The 26995-nt window shown below is 43.3% G+C and overlaps 1 protein-coding gene across 7 annotated transcripts in view; it reads right to left on the bottom strand.

The window, feature by feature from the left end:
- Positions 1–24413, bottom strand: part of ANO1 (anoctamin 1) — an 82140-nt gene extending 57727 nt beyond the window's left edge. For 2 of the 7 annotated variants that reach the window (XM_065683457.1, XM_065683459.1), the window contains exon 1: positions 23899–24045. In XM_065683457.1, the coding sequence (XP_065539529.1) occupies positions 23899–23941 (43 nt within the window). In that variant the 5' untranslated portion in view covers positions 23942–24045. Of the gene's footprint in view, positions 1–4998; positions 5067–23898; positions 24046–24194 lie in introns of those variants that run through there. The other 5 variants (XM_065683458.1, XM_065683462.1, XM_065683463.1 and 2 more) reach the window with 4 other exon arrangements.
- Positions 24414–26995: the final 2582 nt, after the last annotated feature.

Below are 26995 nucleotides of genomic sequence, written 5' to 3'. Positions count from 1 at the left end.
TAGAACTTCTACCTTCCTTAGCACCAGTGCTGCTAGGTTATTCCCATATTTCCTGTTAATAATATTGCATTTTTCATAGCTGATATAAAAGAACAGGCTTTTAGGTAGCGTTTATGTTTACAAAGAGCTCCATAGGGAATGTGACCATACAGCTATTTTAACAGCTGTCCCTTTTTGGTAAGGGGTGAGGTAAAATGAGACAAAGAAAATAGCCATAGATACTTGCAGCAGCTCTCCAACTGCCTTGCTGCTCTCTGGGGGAGTTTTACCAGAAATCTGGGGATGTCATGGATTACCCTGAGCCACTAGCTGCAATTCAGAGCATGGAGATACTACAAGGACCTTGAGAACTGCAACAAAGTTAGGTATGTTTTAGCCATTCTGAAAAGATTTCTATGCAAGAAGCACCAGGTACAAGGGGCTCTGTGCCATTTCCAGCACTAAATAAACATGCACTATATTCATCTGAAGTAGATCAACTTATATGAATGACAATATAGGAAAAAAACTAATAAAACCCCCTCAAACTTGCAAACATCTGCTCCTTTGTTCAAATTTCATCTGTAAAAGTCCTCCAACTCTTGTTGCAAGAATTAACACTATTTAATTGATAGATTTTCCATTGCAGAAATTTGACATGTTATGCTTTAACTTTTACTTATTTGGATAATGCTCCTTCCTTGGGTTTGATGACCAGGTGAACTAGAACTGAAAATCTGCTCTAGAAATGGGCATATTTTCTGCATTAGTACCCTCAGACTTTATCGTCTAACATTAGTCATAATCACATCTAAACACTGAATACTGGCAGGAAAAAAAAAAAAAAAAAAAGAAAACCACCAGATTTTTTCATTAAAATAAAAGGAAAACTGCATTCACACAACACAGTTTTAACGGAAGCATCCTGTACTAGTTCTAAAATGGAATTATCAAATCAGCATGATTATATATATGTAAAAAATTAACTATTTCATTGGTTAGTCTAAAACCAGCGATTTTGCTGAAGTTGGCTTCTCTGCAAGTGGCTAGAACAATAAAGTCAAAGAAATCTAAGTAAGTTTGCTGTACTAGTTTTTCTCAACAAAGAAGAGGCAGAAGTGTTGCAAGACAAAATTATTCAAGACTTTTAAATGTTCACATACATATCTTTCTGCCTCAAGGGAGAACTTAGAGCAGCTTCCAGTGCCTAAAGGGGCTGACAAGGAATGTGCAGAGGTGCTTTGGACAAGGGCCTGCAGGGACAGGACAAGGGGCAATGGGTTTAAACTGGCAGAGGGGAGACTGAGATGAGATCTTAGGCAGAAGTTGTTCCCTGCGAGGGTGGTGAGGCCCTGGCACAGGTTGCCCAGAGAAGCTGTGGCTGCCCCATCCCTGGCAGTGTTCTCAAGGCCAGGTTGGATGGGGCTCAGAGCAACCTGGTCTAGTGGAAGGTGTCCCTGCCCATGGCAAGGGGTTGGAACAGGATGAGCTTTAAGGTCCCTTCCAACCCAAAACACTCTGGGATTCTGTGATTCTGTGATTATATAAATTGGGATAAAATTCAGAACATACAATTAAGGATCACAGAGGATGAGTTCCCTGAGCTAACTGGTATTATAATAACCTAACATCAGCTCTTCCCCAAAGTATTCTGAAATACTACTGTATGGAGATTAGATTCCTTAAACTGAAGACATCTGTTTCATATGAATTAACCAAAAGTGTTGTATGCAGCTCTCAGAATTGGTAATGGCCTTGCAATAGTGAAGAAGCATACTGAGGAAGCTGGGCAGACACAGAGAGATATATATGGAAAAAACAAATTATACACACACATGTATAAATAAAGGCTGTATGTTTTCTTTATACTATGCTTGCTGCAGAAGAAATGCTAGCATATGCAATATCATAGAATCACAGGATTATTTGGGTTGGAATGATAAGGTTCCAACCCCCCTGCCATGGGCAGGGGCACCTCACACTAGACCAGTATGTCAGGTATTTTCTGGATTTGGGTTCTTTTTTAAAATCTTTGCTAGATACTGAGTGATTCTGCTTACTATACATTGCCCCCTAGCAGCAGAATCCTCCTCCAGCACATTTGAAACCATTTCTCTACCTCTTGTACCTTCCCAATTTCAAAGCTACAGGTTAATCCTTGGGCTAAGAAAAAAAAACTTAATTCTTACAAGCAACTCACCTACCACTTCCTTCCCCCTTTTGGTGCTTTTATTGTTTGTTTTTATCTTTTCCTCCCTTCCAGAAGGTTGTTAGACTTGGAGCCTGAAATCCCTGCTTCGTCCCCAGGAAAAGCAAGGCAAATGTCAAGGCAGCTGCAGTGTGCCACCCCAGCAGTGCCTCTCATTCCTGACCTATGGGTCATTCCTGCTGGCCAGCAGAGCTGTGCAGTGGGAATGCCAGAGAGGATCCCCGCCGCTGGCAGGGAGGGCAGTGCTTTTTTGGGTCGCTGACACCTGTTGACGAGGCACTGGCAAAGGCCCAGCCAGGAACCACTGTGCTCTCCAAGGAGCTCTTATACACATCCTGAACTTTTGTTCTGTTGAAAGTCCAAAAGTTAAGCACTGATTAGATCCACGTCTGTGACCATTTAAGTTTTACCTTGCCTCTACAGTTGGGAACAGCCAGATGCTGCTTCTAGCTGCACTGCTTCACAGGTGTACTAATACCATTGACTAACCTGGCAGGCAAAAGGGCTGCTGGAAAAGGCAACCAACCTACCCGTAGGCAAGATTAATCTGTCAGGGATGTTGCCACCTCCTGTTCTGTGAGATGACACTGAGGTGACTCCTTGCCACTTCCACCTGCTGTAGGAGGACACCCTGGAAATCACGTATCTCCTTGCTTTTGCATTTCTTTTCAAATGCAGCTGTAGCCTAGGTCTGTACAGGTTATTACCTTAATGAAGCAAACAGGAGGTTATGATCCAATCCATCAAAAGAACAAACAGTGAAATGAAATTTGGATTCCAAGGCCAGTTTCCTTTACAGAATAGAGACACTTTTAAAGCTGGACAAAATATAGCAGATGCTGACAACTTTATTCTCACTTCATCTTCCACTGAACAGCAGAGCCCTTTCAGACATACTGTGATCAGGATTTGGGAATCTGAAAATCAACTCCTATCACACAGGTGGAGAAAATTCAGCTCCTGGCAGGACTATTTGAAACGTCATTTTGCTTCCTCTATTTCTCCATACTGCCTTACCAACATTGGGTCTCCAGAGTGGGACTGTAGCTTTCCTGGAAGACGCTTCACACCTTTGAAGTTATTGATCTATTACTACCAGCAGCATGTTAAAAGGAGGTTAGAATAACACACAGCTATATGAACTCATTTATATTCCTGCCTTTCTATTTTTGTTTTTTAAAAGTCATTTCCTGTTTGCAGTAGGCAGCCATAGGCTTTAACACATCTGAGCTGACACAAGAATTATTACATGTGAAATGTAAAATAGGTGGAGCAAAATCACCTAAAAAATGTAGTGATAGTAAAATGAAATGACATTTTCAACAACATATAAAGGACCAGAAAATATAAATTCTATGTATCAAGATTCATGCTGCCTGTTCATTTAGACCCTGGAAAATCCCACACTATATAAACACACAAAGCATCTCCCACCCCCATCAAGACAAATTTGCACTTTTTTTATCCCCGGCTACTTAATGTCTATTAAGTATGTCTGTTTTCAGACTTATTTCTCAATTACTTAAATTAAACATCATCTACCAGACACTGGAAAAAATATTTCAGCTTTGCTTCTGTTGCTATTCAACAAGAAGAAGCACTGAAGCCTTGCTCAAGTCCACTGCAGATTGTGCTTTGCAAAATGTAACTATAGCTTTACACATTGATAATACTTCAGAGAAAATAGAGATCCACTAAATCTACACCCTATGAATCCTATTAGTTCTGTTTTAAAGGGTTATGATGCTCATCATTTTTGTTTGTAAGTTCCAAAGGAAGGCAAATGTTACTAATGGGAGCACTAAAATGAAAGGAAAAAATACTAAAAAAAGAGATTATGGGGAGAGAATGGGTATGTATTGGGACAACGTACACCTAAACTCTCACAGCAGCTTTTAGAAGTATCTAAATACATTTAAAATATTAATTAGCATAGAATCCCAGACTGGTTTGGGCTGGAAGGGACCTTAAAGCTCACCCAGTTCCAGCCCCTGTCATGGGCAGGGACACCTTCCACTAGACCACGCTGCTCCAAGTGCCATCCAGCCTGGCCTTAAACACTGCCAGGGATGGGGCAGCCACAGCTTCTCTGGGCAACCTGTGCCAGGGCCTCAGCACCCTCACAGGGAACAACTTCTGTATAAGATCTCATCACAATCTCCCCCTTTTACCAGACTGCTACAAATAGCTCCTTATACCAACCATGTGCAAACGAGGATCCAAAGATCATCAGGTTTACTGTTAAAATATCATCCATAGACTTCAACCTGGGGCTGAGACCATAAGATATACTAACTAACTGGTAAAACTGTTCTTGATCCAAGAGCTTTCCCATTTGAAGTCCTAAATTTCTATGCATCAAAGTCAAAGGGGCATTCAGGCCGTGTAGATGAAGGCATAGATGTCCTAGAAGGTTTTGCTAACCTGATAAAGATGTGTATGACTACAGGCAACTATTCTATAGTTGCTTTGAAAGAGCCAGTCCCTCTGCTGACCTTGCCTGTAGTGAGGAAATAAAACCAAAATCCTACCTCAAGCTAATGTTTGGTTCTAGCAAGTTTTCTTCATCCCACTGCATCTTAGGATTGTTTGGGGGTTTAATTATTTCTACAGCTCTGAGACTTAAGCAAAATACAACCATGAAGCAGGCCAAAATGCATCACACAATGTGTCTGGCGATGGTCTGCCTTAAGACCGTTGGTCTGCAGAAGATGGTCTGCTCTTCATCAAGGACTGTAGTGACAGGACAAGGGGAATGGCATTAAACTAAGAAGGGAGATTGAGGTGAGCTCTTAGGCAGAAGTTCTTACCTGTGAGGGTGCTGAGGCACTGGCACAGGTTGCCCAGAGAAGCTGTGGCTGCCCCATCCCTGGCAGTGTTCAAGGCCAGGTTGGATGGGGCTTGGAGCAACCTGGTCTAGTGGGAGGTGTCCTTGCCCGTGGCAGGGGGTTGGAACTGGATGAGCTTTAAGGTCCCTCCTAATCCAAACCAGTCTGGGATTCTGTGATTCTATGAAGATACTCTGCATAAGAAAGGAAACAGCAACTCCTGCCAAGAGCAACCATTTGACATCAGTGCACGGAGACAGAAAACATGATTTGTTTTCATACTTTCTGAGAAAGACATGGAAGATGTTGTAACCTTGTTATTTATACAGGGCCAAAGTTTCATCCTAGAATTTAGGAGAGGGATTTATTCTCCTCTAAAGTGTGATTGAGTTTATAACCTTAAGACAAGGGTTTACTGTATTTTTCTGGTTTGGTTAGCAGGATAATGTTTCATTTGCTGTCTTTCTTTAAAAAAAAGGAAAATGTTCTGTTCACTTATTTAGCAAATGTTTATCAGTATGGTGAAAAAAAACGTCAACAATGGAATAAAAGGGTATTAAGCTTTAATATATTGCTTATCTTCAAGCATTGAAGCATTTAGAAAAACAATACTCTGCATGAAAAAAAAAATTGTTTTGCCAAAATATTTAGAAAAGTAACTTCTTTGAATACTGTCCTTTAGTGTATCTATTATTGCATAAACTTTTTCTATATAGGTTGTAAAGTGCTATTTGCAAACTTTAAGGTTTGTTAGTAACAGATACTCTATTGGTTGATTCAATCAGTTTACAAAACATATGATGGTTTTTTGCCAGAAAGGTGTAAAGTCCCACAAATAGTCTCTTTTTTATTTGATTTTAATACATTTAAACTCTTCAGAAATTACCTTGAAGTGATTACTTTTAAACCTGCAATACATTTCTTTCTGATTAAGAGAAAGGATTTTTTTTTTCCCTGACCACAGTAATTATGTCAATACTAAAACCTTAGAGCAGCTCCCAGTGCCTAAAGGGGCTGCAAGAAAGCTGGAGAGGGGCTTTGGACAACGACCTGTAGGGCCAGGACAAGGGAGAATGATTGAGATTAGATTTTAGGCAGAAGTTTTTCCCTGTGAGGGTGCTGAGGGGCTGACACAGGTTGCCCAGAGAAACTGTGGTTGCCCCATCCCTGGCAACCCAAGCCAGTCTGCTCTTCTGTGATTTTGTGATTAATGTCCCACAATAATACATCACAAAAATGGAATTTAAATTGTATTTTGTGGAAGGCTAGATGTTTTAACAGTACTGAAAAAGTATACACGTAGCTACGGCTTGACCCAACTCAAAGCTTTTGAAGTGTCAGTTCTCATGGGAGAAAATACCTACAAACCAGCAATGTCATCCCTGAAAGTGATGTTCTAGCAGAAAAAAAAAAATGCCTCATGGCACCTACTCCAGCCTGGGTCACAATTCCCACATTGTCCTACTGGGGTCTCCCTGTACAAGAACATAGAATTATAGAATCAAACAGGTTGGAGAAGACCTTTAAGATCACCAAGTCCAACTGCTCTTGCAGGGGGGTTGGACTAGATGATCTTTTGAGGTCCCTTCCAACCCTTGGGATTCTGTGATTCTGTGTGCTCCCCAGCACTGTCGCGGACACCACTAAACCATGGCACTGAGGGCCTTGTCTACAGGTTTTGTGAACACTTCCAGGGACAAGGACTCCACCACTGCCCTGGGCAGCCTGTTCCAATGCCTGAACACCCTCTGGGGAAGAAACTATTCCTAACCTCCAGTCTAAACCTCCCCTGGCACAGCTTGAGGCCTTTTCCTCTTCTCCAGTCACTTGTGACTTGAAACAAGAACATATCAAGTGCTTTCTCTGCTAATCTTTTATCTTACTAATTAGCCCTCTGGCTCTTAGAAAGGACTCAGCCTGCCACCTTTCAAACAAGATTTAAGAAGCCAAGCACCAAACCCAGCCAATTGTAGAAAACTCTGAAATGCTATTTTTCATAGCAAAACAATGACTTGCTGGTTTGACAGAAAGGGGCACATTTTGCTGATCTTGAGGCTTTTTTAGCACTTGTATCCTGTTTGGCTTCTGTCCTTCTGCCTATTTATTGGGGAAATTAATGGTACAATTCCCAGAGGTTTGGATGACTTCATATAAGCCACTTCAATAAACAATGTGGAGTACTGTTTAAATATGGAAATGCTAAGTAGCAGCACAAAGTGACTGGTGGTGCTGCTACTGTGCCCTAGGAAAATGATGCCTTAGGTAAAAAGAGGGAAGGAGGAAAGGGATCATCTTGTACAGAAAGACGTTTAGCTTTCATTAATTCACCAGCATCACCAGGGCTCTAAGATTTACAAACTGCAAAATATTGATTCAGTTCAGCAGATAAAAACTTTCCACTCAGCAATGACCTTTTGAAACTGTGCCCTTCTGAACAGAGCCTTGTTGCTTCATCATCAGGAGCCACATGAGGTTGTATCTTCATGGGTTACAGTCCTCATGGGTGCAATGGCTGGCAGTTCAAGGTGGGACACCAAGCTTCTGCAATCCTCGAATCCATCAATATCCCCACCACCAGCATGATGGCCATTCTGCCCTTGAGCTAGACTCTTTCTGGTGGTTTAGGGGTGGATGCTTATTGGTTTTATTATTTACTGACAGTTCTGCTTTCTCCTTACTTTGTATCTATCATAATGAGGCCCTTAGTGACATGGGTGAGTGGTGGACTTGGCAGTCTTGGCAAAACAGTTGGACTTGACGATCTTCTAGGACTTTTCCAACCTCTATGAAAGACAAGGTGGCTTCTGCTCAAGTCCTGGTGTCAATCATAGAATCATAGAGTAGTTAGGGCTGGAAAGGACTTTAAGATCACCTAGTTCCAACCCCCCTGCCATGGGCAGGGACACCTCACACTAAACCATCTCACCCAAGGCTCTGTCCAACCCGGCCTTGAACACCGCGAGGGATGGAGCATTCACAGCTTCCTTGGGCAACCCATTCCAGTGCCTCACCACCCTCACAGTAAAAAACTTCTTCCTTATACCTAATATAAACTTCCCCTGTTTAAGTTTTAACCCATTACCCCTTGTCCTACCACTACTGTCTCTAAAGAAGAGTCCCTCCCCAGCATCCTTATAGCACAATAATGAATACCTTGAACTTTTCAGAGTATGTAAAATATAGCCACATACAATATGATGTGGTTATCTTTCTGATCTCTTGCCTCAGCTGCTGTAAGAAATAGCTCCTCTCAGAAACTACACTTGCTGTCCACAATGAGAGTGTGTGATTCCCTCTACTGAAAGAGGTGAGGGTGATTAACCTTCTGAGTCTTTATACACTGCCTAAAAACCTTCACTTCCAAAAATCAGCTGAGGTTGCTGCTCAGTCTCTAGAAAACTTCACCTGGTACATCAGTTCCTCTCAAACATATGACTTAAGGGGTATCTTTGTAAGGGCCCTTTCAACCCTAACCAAACCTCTTTTTGCTATCAGTAACAATTTCAAGATGCTGTGTTGCTCGAGTTCCCTTACGATGGTGTTAAGAAATGGCTGATATAATACTCCTCTGCTCCAACAGCCACCGAGGTCTTCCTCATGGGAGACATGTTCTGTTGAGAATGTCTAGTCACCACAGGTAGCAGAGGTGCCCTCAGAGCAGAACAGCAGAAAACAGTGTCAAACCAACCTTTTGACTTATGCCTTACGATCAAACTGCAGTTAACACCTTATGACTGAACTGCACACCTACTGCCTGTCAACCCTGTGCCCAAAAGCAACAGGACTTCTTGATTTCAAGGAACACCCACAAAAATACCTTATCTGTGACTGCAATTCCTTTACAAGCCCATCAGGGCTCTCAGTACGGTGGAATGTGATTTCTGATTAAACACAGGCTGTTCTTAACTGTCTCCAGAGGTAACACATGGTGGCTCTGCCTAGCATTGCAGGATACTTCAGGACTCCTTTATGTATCAGTTGATCACAGTAGAACTATCCATCAAGTTCAAGAAAAGGCAAAGGACAATTTAGGGTATATCAAGCAAGAGACTTCCAGTAAAGACAAAAAAGCATAATTTCTCTAGGATATTCCCTGCAGTATTCATCACCCCCTATTTCAGCAACATGAACTCAAACTTAAACAGATGCAGAATGACTCAGGGGGTGGTGGTGGTGGTGATGGAAGGAGAAGCTTATCTTTCCAGAAGACAATAAAAGAACTACCCCTTCATTACTCTTGTTCCCCCCGAGTCAAGAAGCCAAAGGGCAATGAAGAACAAATAAAGCACATGTGTGACTACATTAACATTCAGATCATTAGAGATGAGCCTCCAAATCAAAGACATGAGGTTTCTATCAGAGGAATGGAAGCAAAGAAAATAGAAAATAAAAAAATAAATAAATACATTAAATCAAACTATTTTTATAATGGTACTTGAGAAATTCATGAATGGGATTCTGTGATGTGGTTGCCTGAAATAGCAAAGATTTAGACATGATGACCCAGGAGTTCCTGAAAGCAGCTGGCACAGAGGCCATGCATGAACAGAGGGTTTCCCACTAGTTCCTTTCCTGTCATGTAAAATGGATTTTTCCCTCCAGGTTACAAATAAATTCCAACATTAACATAGGCCACCTCAGAACAGGACAAGGATAATGAATGTTCCCCCACAAATAACAATTCTACCTAGAAACCCAAAGGGAAGTTTGCAAACCCCATTGGCCAAATGCCTCTCTCCCATTGCTTTCTTCTAAGATATATATTCTTGGATTTTTCTTCATTTTTGTTGCTCTCCTCTCAGCTTTGGGCTGTATGATACACACTTTTCTTGCAACAACCTGCTTGAAACTGGGTAAGATACTCCAGGTCAGGCTTTTCCAGCCCTAAGCAGAATTACTACACGTTACCTACAACGTAAGATATTGTGGATTTGCACTTGTCTGGTTCTCATCCCAAGTCATGAGAGCACATCCTTTTCCAGGAAGGTGTGCACGACCAAGTCTGGTTTAACAATGTAAGATGTAAGGCTGCTGGTACCACATCCAATAGTTCACAGTCCCATAACACAACATGCTAAAGGGTAAATACACTCACTTTACTGCTTCAAGTTCCAAGAAATTTGTGGTGGGGCAATTTGTCATCAGCACACTTAATTTTAGATCCTGCCTTGCCACAGCCAGCATAAAACTGGCATAGTAGAGAGCTACCATTAACTCATTTGGGTGACTTTCTTGAGGAATTTGATATAAATGCAAACCATAGTGACCATAGTGAAATAAAACCAGCACTTTGGAGTAACCCAGTAGTACACAGATGCAGTGTATAAAATTGGGGAATCAGGGGAAAAGTTTTGTTTTGATATAGTAAAACTTCAGTTCATAGATACTGGAGGAGATTCTTCTCTGTAAACGCATCTGATGCAAGATCACAAAGAGAACTTATGGTAACACATACACTAATTACACTAAGAAACAATCAGAGCTCCAGAACAGATAATAATGAGAAATGAACACTGAAGGAAACTTTTATGTACTTCTTAGATAACTATGGTACTTGAAAACTGGATTCAGTTCAAACATCTGAAATATTTCAGTCTGAGATCTACATTTCAGATTGAGAATGTGTTGATGCACAACTAGATTTTAAAATAAATACATGGAGCAGAACACAAACATGGGTTTAAAAACACAAGAACAGACACCACCAAGGGCAAAGCACATCAATCCTGATGGAGGGAACCTGTGTATATTTAAGCAGGCTACTTGTCTTGCTGATGCTAAGCAAAGATTTCTCAGGGTACATAGGTCTGTTTCATTACTAACCTCTAGGACCAAGCTGAAAAGGTAATTCCAAAAGCATTGGCATTCAAATAGAGAAATTGAGATAGAAAGCATATGGATAATGGGAAGGAGAAAAGAGCAAGAGAAACACTTCACTCTGAAAGGTGAACCCCGGGGGTGCAATTACACCAGAGCTTAAGTGAGTCAGGGTTTAAGCTGTGTGTCAGAAACCTGTCTACACATCAGCTTGACAGATGGAGAAAGAGATCTTACCTGTTTAACCTCGGTGAGAGCAGATTAAATGTAACATTTCATTTCTTCATCCATTTGTTGTTGGGGAACCTTTTGAAACTCTTTTCTCCATAATGCAAGTATCTACTTTTATTTTCAACTTGAGCATCACAGAATGGTTTGGGTTGGAAGGGACCTTAAAGCTCATCCAGTTCCAACCCCCCTGCAATGGCCAGGGACCTCATTCATACTAGATCATGCTGTCCAAGCCTCCAACCAACCTGGCCTTGAACACTGCAAGGGATGAGGCAGCCGCAGCTTCTCTGGGCAACCTATGCAGCACCTCACCACCCTCACAGGGAAGAGCTTCTTCCTTATATCTAATCTGAACAACAGCAAAGCATTTCTTGCCCAAAGCTGTGAGGAATCCATAGCCTGAGGGGCTGCAACACCCTGGTGCCTTCCTAGACTGCTCCTCAGGGTATCCCAACACTGACACAACACTGGTTCACAGGATCACATCATCCAGTTTTAGAGTTGGTACCAAGTCAACCAGAAGAGAGAAAAGTGCCTTGCGATCACAAAAAATAATCTTTGGCCACCCCAAAGTTAGTGCAGGCTCATGGCTGAACCCTGAGAAACCCCATGGTCACAGAAAGTTCCAACTTTTAATATGGTTTAGATTAAAATCCTATCTGTCTGCACAGCTTCAATGAAGTTAGTTTTCTGTGTCAAGGCCCAGAGCAATGAACTAAAACCAAAGAACATAACATGGACGGTCTCCAATATACAAACAACTGCCTGTCTCCATGAAAAACTAGAGAACCAAGAAACTGAAGTAACTCTACAAAACTGAATTTCCAATTTTGCAATAAAGGCCACATGGTCCACCCAAGCAAGTGCAGCACTGGAGAGGCCTAACTGATGAGTTTTAACCAACCACCACTGATTGCATTTATGACTTCCATGGGTTTTCACCATCTCAGGACACATCCCCATGCCTCAGTCACTAGGACCTACAGGACTCACCTTCCTCCTTAGCAGAGCATTGGCAGAATTAATTATTGAGCACATAATCAAATCAAACAGGGAATGAACTTACTCCAAAGTGGGAGTTCATGAGAAACACAAAGCACAAACAACACCATCATCCTCATTTTTGTGGTTAAGTTTGAATCTCTTATCTCACTGGAAAAATTTTGGTCTGGGTTGCACACAAACTTATTTTGTACACCAAAGTTAAACAGAGTTCAAAGCAGCAGAAAACTAATGGAAATGCTATTTGGAGGTTAAATATTACAAACACCTTTTGCAAGATTTTATCACATCAGACTCCAGATTCTGCCCTAATTTGATAATAAACCAATATTCTGAACCCTATTTTCCAAATACCACGAACCCAAACTCAACCTCTCTTCCACTGGCCATCACTATTAGCAAAAAGTCACTGAACAATAAAGCTGGCATTGTAAGCTCATGCAAGGAACAGCACTTTTCAGATGCAAGCTGAAAACCCATTTAGTTAAGACTATTTTATTGTGGAAAAGAATGTGGAAACAGAAAACAAGTTAAAATGATAAAGAGACCTGAATAGAAAACCCGTGGTTATAAATGGCACAGTTGCTGTAAGCAGACAGTTCTGTACATCTACATCTGTTCCAGTTCAAAGCAGTTCATGTGAACCAAGGAAAGGAACTATTTTTTCCTTTCGCTTCACTGCTGCAAATCTATCTGCACCCAGGCCAGGGCAGAGAGGAGGAAGAGGGATAAACCACCATTCCTGGACTGCCTCAACCCAAATTTCAATGAGACAGGTCTGCCACTGACATCTCTTTTTGCCTTTCTTCATTCCCCCCACGCCCCAACATTAAAACACTTTTAGAAAATAACAGCAACATTTGCAGATACTTAGGACAATTAGAGTTGTCCGGTTTTGCTAAACCCGAGGCATCTTTAGCTTAACAAAAAGCTCTGGTTTTTTTCTCCTACTCACAGATAGTTTCTGTTTCACAACTGTCCCTTCTGGGGCCACTTTGATGATAACGTGGGAAAAGTAAGTAGAATAGCCAAACTGGGAAATAAATATATAAAGAAAGAACAAGGATGTGCCAGGACTCATTCAGGCTCCAAAACAGCTCAGATTTCGTGCCTGCGGATAGCTGAAACACTTTGCCTGTTGGGTCTTTGTGTCTGTAATAGCCTCTTTTCTCCTTTTAAAACTTAAAAATATAGTCTGAAAGAGAGTAAAACAAGAAAGCAGCTGCAGAAAGAGGTATCAAACCTGGTAAAAGCTGAATTAGCTCCCTGGTTTGGTCTGGTAGCAGTACCAGACTTCAGGTGATTCCAGGGGAATGTGCCTCCTCTGGTTATGAGAACTCTCTTTTCCTACTTATGGTATTAAATGACAACACATATACACCCTTTACTCAGTGAATGAGATTAAATGCCTTTTGGGGAGTTTTCAGCATCAGGTTGCTCATGCTGAGGTTGAAATATGTTTGCAAAGGTCCCTGGTTTTATTGGCCACCTGCGAAACAGGAAAATTTCCCGCAACTGAGTCTGTGTCGGCAACTCCTACTCCTGATGGAGAATGTGTTCATGTCAGTCAATACAGAGTAATTGCTGGACTGAAATCAATTGCAGGCTCCCAGGAACTGCTTTGACTGGGTTTTACTTTAAAGATCTAGTGCCATGAGCAATGAGATGCTGAACTCTGCTACCATTAGACATGTGCTTGGCTGCACAAATTAAAATGAACAGTGCAATCTTCGATGGATTCCAGAGCAGAGTTCAGGAGAAGCTACCTGAAACACAAAGATCCTCCACTTCAACTGAACAGTTCTGAAAACTGCTTCAACAGATGCATTAACAAACTATCAGGGCTGTATTGTGAAGTACCATTTGTGTTTGGCAGAGAAAACGCTACGCAGAAGCATGCTGCAGGCTTCCCTTGGAAACACAGGCATGGAAGATGTTGGGATACAACCCCAACGAGCTATTTTGGGAAAATATACTTAAAAGAAAAAGGGAAATCTTTCATTAATTTATGTTATGAAGACAACAAATACCTTGCTTTGGAAACTGGCTCTTTTAACTGAAGGCTTGTCAGCAAGATGCTACAATGAAAAAGTTTAATAAAACTTAAAATAATTCATCTGCCATTTAGAAATAACTTGCTTTAAAATCCTCAGACTTGATTTTTATGCCTTTGGTATGTAATAATACTTAAAACCTAATCCAAAACCTGGTTTTGCTCTTCCATTGGCAATCAGTATGTGGTTTTTGTTTTTTATTATCCAAAGACCCAGTTGTATTGCCAGATGGACTTAAATGGTTAAGATTAATTAACAATAATGTATGGCAGCACATAAAAGTCACGAGGGCAGGGTAAGAACATTGCAGGCAAGCACAGTTTCTCTTGGGTCGATGACTTGTCATTATTCTTAGTGTGTTGCGGAGACCAAATTTATTCTCAAATGAAAATGATTAGCTGTGATTTTAAAAAAGATCTATTTCATTCAGTCAGATTTTCCTGTAGGATGACACTCAACAGCAGTCCCCTGCAAAGTAAACAGCAGAGTGAATCAACATAGCCTGACAGTCTAATCTCCACTTCTGAACCAAGGAGCACCCAGAACAACTTGACTCTATTGAATTTGGGGCAGACACATGCTGCTTTGCTTTTTCCATTCTCACCTACACAGTGCCCATGGTAGTTTTCTGAATCGTCTCTCAGCTGAATCTGAAATGAAAAGTGAACTGAAGTGACAATTCTCATTTTCTGTTACTTGTCAAACCCATAAATTCAACATATTCATTCCTGCCATATAACAGAAATTGTGCAACAACAAGGAATGCAATGCAAAAGGAGATGATGGGCTCTTCTGGCAGCTCACTAAAGTTTATGAATCCTCTAAGATCTGTGGGTAAAGAAATACAGTGCACTTCTAAAGCATGTCCAAAAGGGCTAAGACATGATTTCTGTGTTCAGCCTTTGCCTCTAACCTGGCTCCCTACCATGGGAGTTAAAGGAGGATCTTCTGTACACCCTCAAGTGCAACTGTTCAGAAACAGGATCTGTTCTATTCGGAGAACCCAGACATCGTCTTAAATCTCAAGGCACATGGAGTATAATATTTCTACAAGATGACTGAATTTGAAATACAGACCTGTAGCATAGAAATAGTTGTTTCTCTTAGCTGGAGTATATCCTCTCAATGTACCATAGGCTGTTCTCTTGTGCTTTTTAGCCAGTCTCAGCTATCTGTCAAACGGATTATTGACAGAGATTGTAAAGATGAAATAGCATTTCAAATCTATGCCCCTGTAGATATCAACACTAAACCCTATAGACAAACTGATGGAGCCTGCAGACACAAGCCTACCAGTACACTGCTGCTACTGATGGCCCCAGAATAATCCCTTAAAATGAAAGTTTTGGTCATGATGATAAATAATTGGAATATGTTGACACTCACTCTTCATTGCTCTGCTTGTTAGGAAGTCTGCTTCTCCCATGTGACAAAGAATGAGTCCTATTATCTCCCAACACACAGCTATGTGTATACACAGAGGTCCTGACAGCATTCGTATTGTCCAGTCCACCTTATAATGGGTCTTTCCTATTTAACGTACATTGTAACAGACAGATGTGCTCCTTCGCAACAAAGAGAGGACTTCCCAAAATATGTTCTGGGAATGAAAATGATGCTTAGCATATTTTAGGTCAGATTACTTCACATTTCTAGTAAGTAAACAAAATTCTATCATGTTCTGCTACTGTTGTACAGATCAGCTTTAGATTTTAGTAGGCAATCACCAGAGAAAAGAGACCCACTTCCTAAGGATCCCAGCAACATGATTTCTAAAATGTGTTTGATTCAAGTTTATGACTGGTTTTGGGTCACACTGTTAGCTGCATGATGAATTGACTATTTGCCCTAGGAGGCTAAATTTGTTAATGTTTGTTTCTAGAGCTGATTAGATGAAAGTAACTGTTGCCTTAGATGTTGGTCTGATCAACCCTCGGGTATGCGAGAGGAATAATTAAAGGGACTCTCATTTGGGTTACATTATTTGAGTGATAAACTAACCTTAAAAATCCACTCTGTTTATTTTCAGCTCTTTGCACAGAGCTGCAAGGTCTTACCAACTTGGAATAAGATGCAGAAAGCACCTCTGTGCTGACCTATTTCATACGCAAGATTCCTGAAGCACGACCCCAGAGCCAGCCCTTTCCCTTCGCGAGCCCCGGGCTCCAAGTCCTATACTCCTACACCTGGCTAAAATCCTGGAAAAAGCCTGGCTCCACATCCTTTGTGACTCAGGCTCATTTTTGTTTATACTCTTGTGAGCTGAAGAATGACTATGACTAGTAGCCATATAGATAAATAAAGTATATTAAGTCACAGAAAGTAAAAAGGGAAAACCATTAATTTATTTTTAGAAACCTGTTCTTGCCATTCATCAGAAAAAGAACATTCAAAAGTATGCAGCAAGCTACAAGCATCTGGATGAGGTTTGCTGACCACATATCAACATTCATATTACATGCAGAGAACCATTTTCCTTCTTTAGACCACTCTCAGACTCTGTGCCAGGAATACAGGACACAGACAATAAAGTAGTAGCTTTCACTAGTGAGCCTTGGGAAAGGCCGCTCTCACTGCATATAGAATTACAGAGTGGTTTGTATTGGAAGGAACCTTAAAGCTCGCCCAGTTTCAATCCCTGCCATGGGCAGGGACACCTTCCACTAGACCAGGTTGCTCCAAGCCCCGTCCAACCTGGCCTTGAACACTGCCAGGGATGGGGCAGCCACAGCTTCTCTGGGCAACCTGTGCCAGGACCTCACCACCCTTATAGGGAAGAACTTCTGCCTAAGAGCTCATCTCAGTCTCCCCTCTGTCAGGTTAAAGCCATTCCCCCTTGTCCTGTCCCTACAGGCCCTTGCCCAAAGCCCCTCTCCAGGTTTCATGTAGCCTCTTTAGGCACTAGGAGCTTCTCTACGGTCTCCCCGGAGCTGCCTCCTTTTCAGGCTGAGCAAGCCCAACTCTGCCAGCCTGTCTCCAGAGCAGAGCTGCTCCAGCCCTCGCAGCATCTCTCTGGCCTCCTCGGGACTCACTCAAGCAGGTCCAACACAGAGTTGGGGGCCCCAAAGCTGAATGCAGTACCAGGTCCAGCTGCTTTGACATGGTCTGCTTAGTCTTAGCCTTGCGGTGGTTCTGCCTCTGATACCTCCCTTCAGATACACTGTGGCACCAAACAGTACATCCCAAGCTGTTACATGCATCCCTTCTATCAGCAGTATCTATACCTGATTAAACACAAAAGATTGACTTCTCTATAAAAATACACCATAGCAATGCTAACCCAAACTAAAGAGGTGATTTAATATGAAGCCGAATGCTCTACTCGAAGAAACACAGCAGCAAATGCAGCATGCTCACACAATCCTTCTTTTTCCTCCTCTTGCTGGGTTGCCAAAATTGCCTGCATCCATCAGCAGAAAACCTTTAAAGGACAATAGTGCTGCAACTCACTGTGATGAATTTAATGGTATTTGCATAAAAGCTGTCATCTTTTGCAGTCTGCGTAGATTTCTTCTGAGCAATCACAGCACAAGCGTAAAGTCATACCGTATTTTGAATCCCTGCCTGCCAAAATCCAGGAAGAATCGCAAAGCACATTCACTGACATGTCTTGCGGTACATCGTCAGCCAAGATGCTATAGCACGAACGATGTGACATAAATACAGAATAGATTTTGCTTTGATTGTTAACACAGCACTAGACACACTTCTGCCACTTTTCTTACTTCAAAGCAGTTAAAAAACTAAAACTTTGAGTGACACGTAGCCCTGAAACTCCCACCTTGGCTCTTGGTCCTCTTCTTAAGAACCATTACAAAACTCCCACAATATCATGTTAAAAAGAAGTTTAAAATGCATTTGGAGGACTCTGCACTCATTACCATTATCGCTGTGATGTTGCTGAAGTCAGTATCTGCTCACTTTTCCTATTTTCTTTTTAAAATGTGTTCTGAACCTGCACTGGAAATGTCATTTGGTTGCCAACCTTTTCCCTTTCTCACTAATTGAGTGGTGTGAAATGTGTTTCTCTCTCTCTCTGGACAATTTTTTTCCTAGTGAACCTTACTTCTAAACGCACCAATCCCTATTGCATATCCCAAGTTTGTTCTGCAAGCAGGACTCCAGCTGACATCAATGAAGATGTACAAGAGGCAACAAATATTTGCAATCTGTTTAGAAAGCAGAGGGTTTTTTTTCTCATTTTAGTACATAGTCAGCAAGTTTCTCTCTACACAAGATGCAAATAGTGGGAGAGGTAAGCCAGCAGGACTGGGAGCCAGGAATACATAACTTGTAATTACTGATGTCGTGATGCAAGTTAAATAATTTATAAGATAGAAAAAAAGCAGTTAATGCCTGCAAACCACTTAGCCTTTTCATAACAGATTTCAGATTTTAAATCTTCCTCAGACCACTTCCAATCATGTGCAAAGAGCCATAGGTGTTTGTGTCAGCTTAAAAAACTAAAAAAGTCCTATTTTTCAGAGCTGCAGCCTGAAAGGACATTTTGACAATTCTATAGATTATTAATGTATCACTCATAGGAAAAAGAATGTACATCCAGGTCCTCGCACAGATACAGAGCTGCCAAGAGTCAATCAGATATGCAGATAAGGTAAGCAGGCAAAGCTACTAAAGAGGAATGGCATTGGATCAAGCGTTACTAGTGCATTTTTATCAGTTCAAATCTGGAAATAGTTCCCGTAATGGCTGGAAGGACACACTGCCAGTAGAAGATTCAAAGACATAAACTGCGGAAGTCTGAAGGAGAGAAAAGGAGAGAAAAAACCCTGGCATGTAGGCCAGCCACAGAGGAGAGGCAGGGACAAGACACTGGAGACAGCAAAGGAAGCTGTAGCAGCACAACATGGGGTGCAGCACAAAGAAACACAACAAACTAGGAGTGAAGACAGACACAGGAACGCAGGTCAGCTGCCTGCAGATAAAGGTCAAAGGATACAGGGAGGTTAGGAGGCAGGGAGAAGGGACAGCCCTCCCACCAGGAGGTAGTATGACTTTGAGAAATAAAGGGATGATGGATCCAAATCAAAGGCTAAACCAAATAAATAAAACTCCATTTCCCTTGAGGGCCTGTGGGCCAGCCACTAAAGTGGCGGTAGGGACAAATGTAGTCCAGAACTAGGAGCTTTGCTTCCTGTGCATTCCAAGCCTTCCGAGCAAGGCAGCCCTGTGGTTTTTTCTAAAAGGCCTGTATTTACCATAAATTACCTCACAGTGATAACAGAGACATCACTATCCTTTTGTGCTCTTCAGAGCACCGGAAAGAAATTGTGCCCTCTTAGTCACATTACTCCATGACATCTAACAGTTGGCATAAGATGACTTAGCACCACTGAAAATAACCCTGGGATGGGGTTGCAGCAAGGCACATAGGCTGCAACACCTGAAAACCTTGGCATTTGTAAACCCTACAATGGGGTTTATACCTACAACAAAACTGCAAGTCCTGCCATCATCTCAAGTTTGGCAGTGAACACTGGGTGATGTTGGGAAGGTGAATATTCCCACAAGAGCACAGATCATCCACAGTTAAACTCCTTTTGTAGTCTGAAAGTAAGCAGAACTATTTCATGCCAGTATTGTTGTCTTGGCTTGTAGAATGAAATATGAGGATGTCACCGAAGTACTTCAGAATCCCTGAAGACACTCACAAGAAATAAGAAAGGAAGAAAGTGGTGACTTTTGTTCATGGAGCTGATCAGTCTAATGCTTTACCTTTCAAGTGACCCAAGAACTCTACATGAACTTTATATGAAATGAGTGTTTGATAGCTCAGGTACTTAATAATTCCCCATCATCTTACTGAAGGAAAATGCTAAGGACTTCAGACAGGCTATCCTCTGGAGCCTTCTCTTTGGATCACACAGGTCTTGTCCCTGTGCAGACTGCAGAAAATGAAGATATAACAGAGGATTCAGCCTTTCAATGCTACAGTGCAAAGATTTGGGAGTACCTTGATAACACACAGCAGGATACAGAGGTCTGTGTGGAGGCAGTGGCACAAGACTGTGAAGTATCCCATTGAAAAAGGAGAGGAGATGAGCAAACCTAGCATACACCAGCCTTTCACACAGTAAACTCGGGAGTAAACTCGGGAAGTTTCGCAGTCCCTTCCTTTCTTCCCTCTCCCCAAAGCGAGTCTAATTTAAAGCAAGGCGCTTTTTTTTTTTTTTCCCAACCACAGCACGTCCCCAAGAATTTCCTTTCCTCAAAATTGCCAGAATCCAAAGGGTGCAATTCAAGTCAAAAGGGACATTTTTCCCTTCATGATGCCAATAAATGCTGCTTCCCAGGGTTACTCTTCTGCCTGCTGCTTTGGCCAGCTACTTTTACCCTGGATTTCACATCCCACCCATCCAACCGCAGCGTGTAGCCATGGGGCTACATGTGCATCACTAGTGCACCCACCAATCTGGCACTCCAGTGCCCCACTTCCCAACATCTCAATCACAGAATCCCAGACTGGTTTGGGTTGCAAGGGACCTTAAAGCTCATCCAGTTCCAACCCCCTGCCACATTCAGGGACACCTTCCACTAGATAGACCAGGTTGCACTAGACCTTGAACCTGGCCTTGAACACTGCCAGGGATGGGGCAGCCACAGCTTCTCTGGGCAACCTGTGCCAGTGCCTCACGTCCCTCACCTCCAATTGCAGCAAGAGACCTGTGGTTATGTTTCCATACATATTACAGCCTCCAGAAGAGCTCCCAGTGACTGACACACTGCCCTGCTTGCTGCCAGCCTTGCACAGGACAAGGCAACACAGCTATTCAGCATTCCCAAGGCACATGCCTGCAGTCCAGCACCAAGCCAGAGCAGCTGCTTCAGCTGTGTATGTGCTCATCCCCTAGAAATTAATAAGTTATTGCTACAAATTAAAATACTAAGTTAATGATGTGCATGACTGTGAGTTACAGGGCTGGAAAAGGAGTCCTAAATAAATCAATACAGTTATTAGTCCCTTGTCATCTCTGATTAATTATCAGCTTAATATGCTTCATCATTTTCACTGCTAATGGAAATAGCTGCAGTTCTAACATGGGAAGCAGGGTAAGACATATGAAAAACCTATGAGGCTGTGCTGAAGCCTCAGCTCCAGACAGAACTATGTCTTCCAGAGAAAAAAGAGAAAACATTTCATTTTCTGGGCTGGTAGTCTGATAACATTGAAGTCAGTGACAAAAACTCATGGTTTTCAAAGGGGTCAGATGTTCCCTCACGGAATTTTTGATTGTTGAAATGCAGTGGTTAAAGACTTGACTGCTAATCCTGGGCTTAGTCCTAAGCACTTGTCCCAGTGCCTCTGAAGTGATAGGGTATCACCATGGTCCTGTCAGAAGCCAACACGCCAGTACCTTTCCCCAGAGCCCACCCCAATTGACCTTCATTAGGTGCTAGCTGTGGTGTCTGGGTCCTCAGGGCACAGATGTAGCTGAGGACAAGTGGCATCCTTTTGGCCTTTGGTGGCATCATTTCATGCCACCAAAGGCCAAAAATAAGGTACTGAGGTCACTTTTCTCGTTGCTAACAAAAAGTAAAATAGTACTTTGGATGCAGGCAACTGATAGGATTTACCCAGAGCTAAGTGGAGTTTGGGCTCCACTTGTTTTCCTGTCTCCTATTATCCTCTAACTGACCTCATCTTTTTCCTAACTGTTTTTACCAAGCAAGTTTCCGTCACTGTCTGCAGGAGGGTTATTGAGTATAAAGACCATGTAAAAACCTCAAGAACAGGTCTCCGCATGTCTCTCCAATAGATGCAAAAATTTGCCAAACAATTGGTAAGATTTGTACCAAAATACATGGATCCACTATGGAATTAGGCAGGACTTTCATCTGACAAACAGCTTTTACAAGCAAGCTCTTTTGGGTGGGTGATCAACAGAGATACAAACACACGACTCCAAGAAGAAAAGTGCTCCTTGAACTCACTGACGAGGCTGGTGTGCAGTGTTCACACTGCTAATGGGTGATCTGGTAAATTAAATGACACTGTAAAATACTATGTGAAGTTTCTCAAAGCTGAAGAGCCACTCAAACAATTTCTCAGGGCTCTCTCCATCACACTGTGATGATAAATTGCCACCTGCTCCATGACTAATGATAGAGCTTTCTTAGTGCCATTTTATCATTTAGTCCTCTTACCAACAGCTCTATTATAGAGTCATAGAATCCCAGACTGGTTTGCACTGGAAGAGACCTTAAAGCTTGTCCAGTTCCAAACCCCTGCCACAGGCAGGGACACCTTCCACTAGACCAGGTTGCTCCAAACCCTGTCCAACCTGGCCTTGAACACTGCCAGGGATGGGGCAGCCACAGTTTCTCTGGGCACCCTGTGCCAGTGCCTCACCACCCTCACAGGGAAGAGCTTCTGCCTAAGAGCTCATCTCAATCTCCCCTCTGTCAGGTTAAAGCCATTTTCCCTCGTCCTGTGCCTACCTGCCCTTGTCAAAACCCCCTCTCAAGATTCCTTGTTAACGTGCTTTGAGAACACTTCAGCTTCCCATGCTTTTCTTCTTCCCATTACAGTTTTGAGAATTTCAAGCTCCTTTATTTTGATAAAGAAGTTAATGGGGGACAGCCAGTGGCCCACAGAAACCCTATACCCCAGTATTTGGATATCAAGCCCAGCTGGTTTTTGTCAGACACTAAAGAAATAGTTTTCTTTCCAAGCTGAGCACTTGGGCTAGCCTACAGTTTGATGAGCATACAGCAGTTCCTTTAGAAATGGGCTGATCTCCAGTGAAATATTTGGCCATTTAATGAGTAGGCTCCAGGATAACAGTTTTCGTGGGAATCCAAAAAGAGGGAGTAAAGACTAGGGCTCCCCGTGCTATTCTTAGCTGCAAACAGTTAGATTTGGAATTTTGATTGGAAAGCATGGGATTTAGAAATGGTGCCATTCTAAATTTACTGCATTTGTATACAATTCAGCTGGATAACCAAATGTGTTCCAGTATGTTCCTGGTTAGCATCTCAGTTTGAGTTTTATTGTCTTTAAACTGGTAGAAAAATGCAGTCAGTAAATAGTGCTTTGTAGAATTTGTGTTCTAGTGAGTGTGTGCACAAAGGTTTTACATACACAATGAGGATGCAGATTTGATATAAATGCCACTGTGGGTGCACATGCACACACACAGACACTGAGCTGTGAATTATTTCCAGAGGAAAGCCAATGAAATTCCCACCCCCTACCATTTAAACGATCACTCTTTGGCTCTTAAACATTCTCTAAATTCCCAGCCAAGGAATGTATTTTCCTCTTCCAATATATATAATTTATTTTGCTGCACACATTAGTTAATGATACAGAGCAACATGATTTTACAGACCCAGTGCATTTTCTAAGACCTTTTTTTCTTTGCTGCTCTTTGGTGGCCCAGTGCAAATTCACAGCAGTCATCAGCTCGAGGATTTGTCATATCTACTTTGTACTCCAGCAGTTTTTCATAATTAGATTGGCTTCCCGGGGTTAGACAGGCTTTTAATTATTGTATTAATGGAGATAAAAGGGACTTTACACTGGTTCATGGTTTGGGGCAGGGGGGAGGCGTTACGGGACACAACTATTTTATTTCATTGTTACTTTGCAAAGATTATTCCTGGATTTTTAAATATAGTCGATAAAACGCTAATAATAAATCCCTTATCGGGGCACTGGGAGCAGGGGCCCGAGGCGAGCGACCGCCCGCAGAGCCGCGAAAAAGCTCACCCCATGCCACCCCATTCCCGTACCCCACGTTCCCGGCAGACTTACGCGGTGCCGGCAGCCTGCGCAGGTGGATCTCATCCTTATCCATCTCCGAGCAGATCCCCGCAGCCCAGTCGCTACTTGGTATCAAACTGAACTTGCCAGGATCCCTCCTCCTCTTCCCCCTTCCTCCTCCCCCCTTGTTTTCCGGGAGGGCCCCGCGCATCCAACTAGCGGCACCGCTCAGCGCCCCGGCCACACTTTAAATACGCGGGGAGCGCGTCCCTCCGCGGGGAGTCGCCTCCCATACACACACCGCGCCGGTCCCTCCCCGCGCACCCTGCGCGCAGCTCCGCGCCTACCTGCGGCGGCAGCTAGCTGCCCTGACCTTGGGGCTGCGCCGGAGCGACGGCGGCAGCTGCCGGGAGGGGACAGCGCGCCCGCGAAAGGTCAGCACGCCCTGCGCGCCGGCGGAGACACCGGGGGCAGCCCGGCGGGGCAGAACCCTCCGGGACCCCGGCGTGGCAGCGGTTTAATCGCTTTCCCGCTGCGTTTCCTACCGGCGATGGTTGTTCTAAGAGTTCCCGCGGCTCGCAGCTTAACAAAAAGGGTTCAAAAAGAACCATCCCGTGCCGATGCGCTTCCGGAGCGGAGCCACTGCCGGGGTCACACCCCCACCCCTCCCAGCCGGGTACGGCTGGACCGCTCCTGGCTCCCCGCTGCCTGTGCTTCCCGCTTCTCCGGCCGCGCCGACCGGGCAGGCAGGGCCCCATTGCGAAGGGAGGCTCTGCCGTGCCTGCTGCTGTCGGACCCAAGAGGGATGCGCCGAGCATCGCCAGCAGACTCGGGTCCTCGCAGGATAACACCAGGTTACCTTGTGACCACTGGGTTTTTAGAAAGCACAGCCACAGACTGGTTTGGGTTGGAAGGGACCTTAAAGCTCATCCAGTTCCAACCCCCTGCCATGGGCAGGGACACCTTCCACCAGACCAGCTTGCTCCAAGCCCTGTCCAACCTGGCCTTGAACACTGCCAGGGATGGGCCAACCGCAGCTTCTTTGGGCAACCTGGGCTTCACCACCCTCACAGGGAAGAACTTCTGCCTAAGATCTCATTTCAGTCTCCCCTCTGACAGGTTAAAGCCATTCCCCCTTGTCCTGTCCCTACAGTCCTTGTCCAAAGCCCCTCTCCAGCTTTCTTGTACCCCCTTTAGGCAATGGCAGCTGCTCTTAAGGTCTCCCTGGAGCCTTCTCCAGGCTGAACAAGCCCAGCTCTGCCAGCCTGTCTCCAGAGCAGAGCTGCTCCAGCCCTCGCAGCATATCTGTGGCATCCTCTGGACAAATGTGAGGTGTGAAATAGTTGCCACTCACTTTTTGCACCTCCAGCTGAGTGGCTACTGTATTTGCCAAGAATTTTGAACAGGTTTCCAGGCTTATCCACCTACACAGAGGTGCCCACACAGATTCTCTGGTATTCTCCAAACCTGCTGCTCGATCCCATGCCGTGCTGTAGAAGCCCACTGAGGCAAAACCAAAGCAGCACCATTCTCTGATTGCTTTCATTTTATTTTTTTTAATATTTTTTTTTCATCTTGGACAGGCACTTAACCCTCAAAACTGCAAGAACAGAAGTGCACAAGGGCCCTGCCAGAAAGAAACAGGCTCAGCAGTATTCCCAACATCTGGCAGGCACTCCTGATTGGTGTGAGCTCCTGGCACTCCTGTCCCCAGCACCCATAGAAGGGACACTGCTGAGTAGCGTCTAATCCCCCTCTCAACTCTCCTTTGTCACCAAAAATAGAGCAGGTTATGGCTCAGAGAGCTCTGTGGGACTTTAAAATCAGAAAAGCATCTTTGGCTGAGTGGTTGGAGGTTCGACACTAGGGACAGAAAACATGTCAAGATATAGTTCTATATATTTATGCATATGGACTCTTCCTTCATGGAATATAATCCCTAGATGTTTTGAAGCTGAGTCAGGATGCTTTGAGGCTACATTTTGTATCTTTTTAGTTGTTTTTTTGAGACAGTCAGCATTTCAACTTGAATATAGTTAGTGTATTCTTTGCAGAAGAACAGGCAAGTAGCTTGTGTTGAACTGAAGCCTCACTTCCCAGCTTGCTTCACCAGAGATGCAAGGCACTTGCAGAAAGAGCCTGCTCTTTTTCTTTCTCTTAAAATTAACATTTTGGATGGAGATTTACAACAGAACCAAATGTGACCACAAGAACAACATAGATATTTGTTTTATGACTGGAAATAACACTGGATTCCAGTGTCCTATCTCATCATGACCACAAGCTGACCAGCTTGAGGAAGGCCAGCTAACCAAGGACATCATTTTGTAATAGAGCAATAAAGCCAACATTACTGGCTCATTCCAGGTGTCTACATGTTAATGAGCAATCAGGCCACAGAGATACTGCAAGGGCTGGAGCACCTCTGTTCCTGATCTGGAGGGAGCTTCAAGGTTCCTTCCAACCCAAACCAGTCTGTGATTCTAGGATTTATTTGTAGTGTCCTGAAAATTGAAATACATTAATTTTCTAGTATTATTTTAGGAGGCCTGGAGCTGACATGGCCCAGATTTGAATGGAAATGGAAAAAATCTTGGTGTGATGTGGTACCTGTGCTTCACCCAGGAATATCAAGAGGCAGGACAAGATTCCTTCCCATTCTCCTATAAGAGCTCTAGTAGATCCCTTAGCTGCTTTGGAGTAGCCCCTTGTTGGAAACTGCTGTCATGAGCATGGGAAAATCCTGCATCTTGAGAGTTTGCCTGGCCTCCATCACTCCATGCTGCTTCCCACACTACTTCATTTTCCTGTCAATATTCCTGGTCTCTTCCCCATGCAGGTGTACGGGCTTTGTAGTTAGAGTAACAAAGGCTGGACCACTCTTGCACCTGAAGTGACAGGACTGAGCAGTGGGATTACTCTGACTCGAAGAGCAGAGGAAACACCATTTGTCTTTTCAAGAGCCCCATGAGCTAAAATAGGCTGTTGGTCTGATAGGAAGCAGAGCCTCCAGCTACAGCTTTCTTCCTTAGCATGAGATAAACCCTGTGTGCCATCTCAACACCTTCTTGGGAGAAGACTGGTAAAGGCACGGAGGAGCTACTGTCTATATAATAAAACTGCTTTCTTAACAATGAGGAAGGAGACA

Source organism: Lathamus discolor, chromosome 6, assembly GCF_037157495.1.
Source record: "Lathamus discolor isolate bLatDis1 chromosome 6, bLatDis1.hap1, whole genome shotgun sequence".
Taxonomy (NCBI): domain Eukaryota; kingdom Metazoa; phylum Chordata; class Aves; order Psittaciformes; family Psittacidae; genus Lathamus; species Lathamus discolor.
Note: the sequence above shows the minus strand (reverse complement) of the source record. Positions and strands in the feature narration are given on the sequence as shown.